The 8,561-nt window shown below is 40.2% G+C and overlaps 1 protein-coding gene across 1 annotated transcript; it reads left to right on the top strand.

Moving 5' to 3' along the window:
• Nucleotides 1-6,326: 6,326 nt before the first annotated feature.
• Nucleotides 6,327-8,303, top strand: LOC142396080 (uncharacterized). The gene is made up of 4 exons (XM_075478614.1): nucleotides 6,327-6,492; nucleotides 6,674-6,832; nucleotides 6,966-7,058; nucleotides 7,718-8,303. Exons 1-4 carry the CDS (start codon nucleotides 6,349-6,351, stop codon nucleotides 8,036-8,038), a joined length of 717 nt encoding a protein of 238 aa, XP_075334729.1. The 5' UTR covers nucleotides 6,327-6,348; the 3' UTR covers nucleotides 8,039-8,303.
• Nucleotides 8,304-8,561: the final 258 nt, after the last annotated feature.

Consider the following 8,561-nt stretch of genomic DNA (forward strand, 5'->3'; position numbering starts at 1 on the left):
TATATGTAAGGAGAAGAATCTTAAATTCTATTCTGAATTTAACAGGGAGCCAATGAAGAGAAGCTAAAACTGGAGAAATATGATCTCTCCTGTTAGTTCTCATCAGAACTCTGGCTGCAGCATTTTGGATCAGCTGGAGGCTTTTCAGAGAATATGTGGGACAGCCCAGTAATAAAGAATTACAGTAGTCCAATCTTGAAGTAACAAATGCATGGACTAGTTTTTCTGCATCACTCTGAGACAAGATGTTCCTGATTTTAACAATATTACGAAGATGAAAGAAGGCAGTCCTAGAAACCTGTTTTATATGCGAGTCAAATGATAAGTTCTGGTCAAAAATAACTCCAAGGTTCCTCACTGTAGAACTAGAAGCCAAGGAAATACCATCTAGAGTAACTATATAGCTAGACAATTTCTCCCTGAAACGCTCAGGTCCAAAGATAACGACTTCAGTTTTGTCTGAATTTAGAAGCAGACAGTTCTGAGTCATCCAGGTCTTTATGTCTTTAAGACATGCTTGTAGTCTGACCAACCTATTGGGTTCATCTGGTTTTATAGATAAGTACAGCTGAGTATCATCAGCATAGCAATGGAAATTTATGCCATGCTGTCTAATAATGTTACCCAATGGAAGCATGTATAAAGTGAAAAGAATCGGTCCAAGCACAGAACCCTGAGGAACTCCATGACTTACTCTGGTGTGTGAGGAAGATTCTTCATTTACAAGAACAAACTGAAATCTATCAGATAAATATGACTTAAACCAGCCTAATGCAGTTCCTTTAATCCCAATAACATGTTCAAGTCTGTGTAATAAGATACTGTGATCGACCGTATCAAATGCAGCACTGAGATCCAACAGGACAAGCACAGACACAAGTCCGCTATCAGAGGCTAAGAGGAGATCATTGGTAACTTTCAGCAGTGCAGTTTCTGTGCTATGATGCACTCTGAATCCTGACTGAAACTCTTCAAACATATTATTTCTGTGTAAGTGATCACAAAGCTGAGCTGCAACTATTTTTTCAAGAACTTTAGACATAAAAGGGAGATTGGATATAGGTCTATAATGAGCCAACACTTCTGAATCAAGAGTAGGTTTTTTAAGTAAAGGTTTAATTACAGCAACCTTAAAAGTCTGAGGTACATATCCTGTCAACAAAGAAAAATTGATCAAATCCAATATGGAAGTGTCAATTAAGGGGAAAACCTCTTTGAACAGTCTGGTTGGGATTGGGTCTAAAACACAAGTTGATGGTTTAGAAGAGACTATTGCTGTTGTTAGTTCAGAGAGATCAACTGGGCCGAAGCCGTCTAAATATAAATCAGGTTCTAAAGATACTTCTAAAGCTGCTGTACACTGTAAAATGTAATTGTATATCTTACTTAAAAAAAAAAGTGACCTTAACTCATTCCAGCTGACTCTGTTGACTATCCTCACTTAAACTTAGTAAAGACAACTTTCTACTGAGGCAAGTAATCAAACTCATCAGCTGCAAGTAACCTGTACTTGAGTACTATGAGTGAGCAAGACGCGTCTGCATAACCAGCAGAAACTCGGCGTCATTCGGCATTTCTCGTTTTACGCACATGCGCAGTTGCCCACTGACGAGTGACATGACGACGTGCTTTGAAAGAAGCGGGAAACAGGCGGTTGCTGCAGCTAGTGTCACGGTAAGTTTCACTGGTTTTCTATGTAACAAACTTATCGTCGTTATCTTTGCCATATAATTTATCCGTAAGTCTATGTTTGGAGGTTAACTTTATGTTTAATAAATTAGAGTCGGTCCTTTGCAGTCATGTGAAAGCTAAAGCTAACCAGCCCTTCACGTAACGTTGCTCTGTAAGGATATTGTAACATTTAGGGATAACTGGAGTTTCAGCAAACACAGCGTGCTTATTAACGGTTGAAAAAGCAACTGTGCTGATCTTTCAGGGACACTCTTCAACTCACCAAGCATGTAATTATTCCTCAGCTCTTAATTAAACCATAAAAAAAATGAGTTTGTCGTTTTCCATGGCCCCTTTCTTTAACATGGCGGAGATGTTTTAAGTTTACTGTTGTCCCTTTTACTGGTCGCATAGGTAGTACGTATGTTTCACGCTTATTAACCAGTCAGTGACAGTAAAGTAATAACTCTTAACTGAGAAGTCACAGACACACTTGCCACGCATTATGCACATGAGAATGTCCATAAATCCATCCAGTTTTTAAAAATAAATAAAAGAAGAAAAAAAATCACAAAAAGTTGTGGAAAAACTTGCAAAAAAAGGATATATATATATATATTTATTCGCTGCTGATATTTCAAAGCCCAGAAAATTATATTCTGTACAGCCTTAATCTATGCTTGTGCTATGAGTTAATTACAGTTTAACTGATTGATTTTGTTGTTTCTTTTGTAGGTTTCTGAAGACAGACCTAGCTATGCATTGGAAGTGTAAGTACTGCTTGTTTTCTTCTGAAAAGAGGACTCAACTATTCAAGCACTACCGCTTAAAACATGGAAGCTACGCAAGAACTACTCCAATTCCATGCCTCCACACAGATTGTCTGTGTTCATTTAAGTCATTTAATGCCCTGAAAGTGCATTTAACAAGAAATCACTCCCATGAAGTACATGATGGGCAGACGAGTGGAGCTGATGAAATCCCTGTGATATTCAATTGTCCTCTTTGCAATTTTGAAGAACCCTGCACAGAACTCATTTTTTTTTCCCATTTGCGCCAACATCTTAAAAATAAGGAAACTGTGAATTCAATTCAATTCAATTCAAAATACTTTATTTATCCCAGAGGGAAATTAAATGTTGATGTAGCTCAATTAAATCAAAGAGTTATTATAGATGCTGATGGCTGTGGGCAGGAAAGATTTCCTGTAGCGGTCCGTTTTGCATCCAAACTGAAGAAGCCTTTGACTGAAGAGACTCTGTTTTCTGATAACAGTCTCATGGAGAGGATGTTCAGGGTTGTCCATAATTCTCTTGATTTTATGCAAAATCCTTCTTTGCATTATTGTCTCCAGAGGTTCCACAGTCGTCCCCAGAACAGAACCAGCCTTCTTTATCATCTTTATGAAGTGTCCATATGAAAACTGCATTTTTGAGAGCAATGTCTACTCAACATTTAATGCTCATAAATGCAAAGACCATCGGCTTCCCAGTCAGAAGCGGTTGAAGCCTGACATTGCCATGCGCAGCACACCTCCTGATTCAGATCCAGGCGTGTCACAAGATGTGCAAGAAGTTGAGGATTTTTCAAGTGATCCTACAGACCAAGACAAAATTGAGGCAGAAGTTCAAATCGAAAATTTGGATCATTTACAGCATCAGCTTGAGCATAATTTAGCCTCACTCTTTCTTAAACTGCAGACAGTCTTGCATTTAAGTGACATGGCAGTACAGGAGGTAATTCAACAACTAAATCAGCTTGTTCTTCTCTCAGAGCCCCTTTTGCGTAATGCCATTCAGCAAATTCTGAATGAACACGGTGTCAGTGACGATTCAGTCGTGAGAAAGATTGTAAATGCTGTCAAAGAGAATAACTTGTTCTTGAAAATGACTGATGCTGGCCAGTCACTCTCCACAGCCAGTAAAAGAGCATCATATTTCCAGAGGGAATTTCCTACGGTCATGCCAGTTGAATACAAGCTTGAAAAAGACTTACAATCACTCTGTTATGTGCCAATTCTGAAAATGTTACAAAAACTTTTAAACAGAGCTGATGTTCTAGATAAAATTCTTACACATGAGTGCACCGTTGATGGATACAACACTTACAGAGATGGCACTCACTATCGCGGGAATGATTTTTTTAAGACTGAGACCTTAAGGATTGTGCTCGGCCTTTACATTGATGAGTTTGAGATAGCCAATCCTCTGGGCACTTCCAAAAAGAAACACAAACTGTGTGGTATTTATTGGGTTCTTGCCAATATTCCCTCAAAACATCGCTCCTGTCTTCACTCTATCCAGCTAGCAATATTATGCAGAGCAAGTGCGATCAAACAACATGGCTATGCAGCTGTCCTTCACCCACTTCTTCAAGACCTGGTCACTCTTGAAAAACACGGGGTCTATGTTGAGCAGTTAGGCGAGTGTGTGAAAGGAACTGTGCTCTATGTGTCAGCTGATAACCTAGGTGCTCATTCTTTTGCTGGTTTCCAGGAGAGTTTCACAGTGCAGCACCCCTGTCGATTCTGCATGGTAAAGAGGAGTGATATCCAGCAAAGAGAGGTCCGATCAGGAGCATTTGAGTGCAGAACCAGCCAGGATCATGACAGGCAAGTTTCTGAAGTTTTAGAGAATCCAAATCTGGTGAAAGAGTATGGTGTGAAAGGTCCTTGTGTTTTAAGCGACAATTTGGAACATTTCCACACTGTCAGTGGGTTTCCACCTGACATAATGCATGACCTCTTGGAAGGTATCATCCCTGTTGAGATGTCTCTGTGCATTAATGACTTGATCTCCAAGAAGTACATCACCCTTGAGTCCTTGAACAAAGTCATCAAACATTTTCCTTACAAATTCACAGACAGAACTGATCAGCCCCAGATTGTCCCTGCCACATTTGCCTCTAGAGGTACGATTGGCGGTAACGCCCACGAAAACTGGGCACTCACAAGACTTCTCCCACTCATGATTGGTTTTGATGTCCCAGATAATGATCCAACATGGGAAATTTTAATGCTTTTGAAGGACATCTTAGAACTGTCAGCATCATTTAGACTTACAGAAGATTCTCTTGATTTCCTTGATGCAAAGATCTCAGAGCACAGAGGTTTACTTTTAACAGTATTTCCTCACTTCACATTGCGCCCAAAGCACCACTTTGTGGAACATTATCCACAGTTGATGAGGATGTATGGGCCGCTCAGAGATATGTGGACAATGCGCTTTGAAGGAAAGCATAAATTCTTCAAACAAGTCATTCACAACACAAAAAACTTCAAAAACGTCACACAAACTCTGGCTGTCCGGCATCAAAGAATGATGGCATATCATGTGGACTCCTCATTTTTCAAGCCATCCATCCAAATGGACAAGGTGTCACTTTCTTTGGTTTCATCTTTACCTGAGAATATTCAGAACTTGTTGAAACAGAGGTATGCATCTCAGAACACTGTCCTTGTAGCATCATCTGTGAGCGTTGATGGCATCAAATACAGTTCAGATATGATCGTGTCTGTTGGTGCTTGTTCATGCCTACCTGATTTTAGGCAAATTCACAACATCCTTGTCATTAACAGTGATGTTTTGTTTCTGTGCAAACATATGACATCATGGTATAATGAGCACCTGCGTTCTTATGAGCTATGCAGTCATGCGTCATCAATGTCAGTCAACATGCTCTCAAATCTGAATGACCCGTTTCCTCTGGCAGCCTACAGAATCAGGGGCAGAACATTTGTTACCCTTAGACACTATATTTTGTGCTGATCGGATGCTGACGATTTTGATGTCAAGTGTCATGAAGTAACTGATTTTTTTTTTTTTTTTTTTGTATTTTTTTAAATCCTCTGTAGAATCGCAACCAACAATGGAGACGAGGACTACACTAAGGATAATTTTCCATGACAATGACATAAGAAAAATTACACTCTCTGCAAAACCACACACACTTGACTCTCTTTTGGAACAGCTTGAGGAGAAGCTGGGGCTTCAATATAAATTCTCCCTCCAGTATGAGGATCCTGATTTCAATAATGCCCTCGTCAACCTCACTGACATTACTGACCTGCCCGACAAACCCACCCTAAAGATAATCGCTCTGGTTCCAACCCCCACACCAAGCACAGCCAGTACGGATGACACAGAGATCCTCTCTTTGTCCTCCCCTGAAAGTCAGTCATCTCTTACTCGGTTTCCATGGCCAGACACTTTCGAAATTCCTTATTTTCCTGTGGACATCGAGTACAGATTACGTCAGGGAAATCTTCTGTATATGAGAGACAAGACATATCTACAAGTACCCAGGGACATGAAGCACGAGATACTTGAAAAGCTTGCAGAGGCCATTTACAGCTCCAAGGCATATCCCAGCGATCAAGAATTCAATGATGTTGCAACTGCACTGATTCATAAACATCCATGTCTCATTGAACCAGGCTCTGCCAATGGATGTAACGGATGGAAAAATAGTATTAAGTTCAAAATGGGCAACTACCGGACCAAACTGCGTCGAGCTGGATGTACAGATGTGGCAGTAAATGAAAGGAAAAGAAAAGGGCAAGCTCCTCACACAAGCATCAAAAGACCCAAACGGTGTGAAATCAATTTTTTACCCAATTTCCCTGATGGTGAAGATGAGACCAGTATAGAGTCCAAACGAAAGGAACTTGTAGAGGAGATGAGGAAACGGCGTCCAACTGCTGCTCTGATAACCAAAAACATGGACTCTACTTTTGCCTTGAGAAGACAAGAGTTGGTGAACTTGGAACCTCCAGTGAAGGACACAATGGAAAGGTGGCCAGCACTCTTTACAGAGGGTCAGGTAATTTAAAACTCTTCCTATCTTTTATGCATTAAGTTTTTTAGTTCTCATATAATTCATTGTTTGTCACATCTTTTATTAACTTACAGAATTAGCTTCAGTGTCCTGCTCGTGAAAAGTAGTACTTAGAGCTCCAATATCACTATATCTTAGATATTAATTTGTCATACTTTTCCGTCAGATTCTGGCAGAGTTCTGTCGCTTGTCAAGCAAAAACCTGAATACAGAATTCTTCAAAGAACTTGACAAGTACATCCCTCGCTTCTTTGAGATTTTCAAGAGCAAGGGGGGAAGTGTTGGCCAGAAACTTCAGAAGTATCTGCAACAAGTCAGACCAGAGGTAAGTTTCTCAGTTACAAAGTAATACATTTTTTATCATGGGGAACAAAATACACAACCCCATTGTGTGTGCAGAGCTATTAATTGATTGTTCTTTACCACAGGAGTGATGTGTGTTTGACATGATTTTTCAGAGTGCAGATGTTACCGCGAAGCGAACGGCAGTGCTCCGTGGCCTTCCTGTGATCCTTGGAGATGAGAACACAGACTTCTTCAAGACATGCTTTGTAAGTACACCACAGGATGTCCACTCTATTTAATTCTGCTCCTTATGTTACTTTGATTGCTTTAGTTTTAGTTACTAGATCTTCCACTCAGCCTGAATCAGTGCTACTGTACTTCTTATGTGATGACCTATCCCCAATCAGAACACTTTAAGTGGTATCTGCTGTCTTTCAAAATGATTCAGTCGCAGTTCTCTAGCGTCACCCCATGTGAAACCCAAACGTCTTCAAGAACAAAAAAAGTACAATGAATTTCACTTTGCTGATTTTAAGTAGAGGGGTTCTACTGATATCTCTTATGACCGTATGAAGAGCAACACGTAGTTAAACGTTAAATGTTGTGAACTTTCCCTTGCAACAACATCAACACTTATTTATCGCTGATGCTCTTGGAAAATGCTTTCGCTATACCGTCGCAGGAGGCTGATGAGTGGACTGCCATAGGTGTGACAGCTGCAAACTGTAGGAGTTTCACATTCCTGTACTACACTGGAAGTTTACTCATCAGCCTCCTGTGGTAGTAGCGAGTACATTGCCCAGAAGCCGCAGTGATGAAGAAGTGTTACGTTGTACTTTTAGTGGCTGTCTTGTTTTTTTTGTCATAAAAATTCAAAGTGACATCTGATATGTAATTTTGGTGTTATTGCTGCTATTGTTGTTAGGACTGCGAAGACTCAGACATGTCCCACACCCCCATTGGTATCCTGACCATCATTCCTGAGGACAGACAGGCCTCCCCTGACTCACTGCACCTTGAGTCTTCAGGTACTGCAATCATTTTGGAAGGAAGAATTGTCATGGATGACCTTGGAAATCTTCCACATGCCATGTGCTTGCTCTTTGGACTTACTTACGCTCTGAATTTGGAGTACCCTCAACAACTGAAGTACACCTTTGACTTCATCCAAAGGGTGCTTCTCTCACTTGGACATAAATCCCTAAAACCAAAAATACAATCGCTCAAAAATCTTCTGATGCAATGAGTGAATGTGTTCACGATGTGAATGTGACGTGACATTATGGGTCACGTTGATACCTTTACCCTTATTGGAAAAGTGATATTTATTTCTTGTTTGATCCTTTTTTGTGGGAGGGAGTCTCATCGCACTTTCAGACTACTAAATGGTTTTATGTTCATGAGGAGAAATATGAACACCTACTTTCCTTTTAGCTTTTCTTTTTCCTTTTGTGTTAATTTTGACATTATTGTGGTGCTATTGATTACCAGCATCAGGCTCTTTAGCCAGTTATCTCAGACTTAATGTATGTTGAAAGATATATCTGTTGACTTAAAGTGATAGTTCGGAGTAGATTCACCCTAGGGTCAGTTGAACCGTGACATCCAGCCCAGTAGCCCACCCGAAGTTTTTTCGATATTGGCTGAACATCAGCTGAGTTACCGAGTTATCCCGAATAGATTCGTACAAGGGTTAATGGATCCTGGCAGTATCTCCAAAATTCCCACACTAAAATCACATGTCATGACACCAAACTTCTACAGTAGTA

This window comes from Odontesthes bonariensis, chromosome 12 (assembly GCF_027942865.1).
Source record: "Odontesthes bonariensis isolate fOdoBon6 chromosome 12, fOdoBon6.hap1, whole genome shotgun sequence".
NCBI classification, from domain to species: domain Eukaryota; kingdom Metazoa; phylum Chordata; class Actinopteri; order Atheriniformes; family Atherinopsidae; genus Odontesthes; species Odontesthes bonariensis.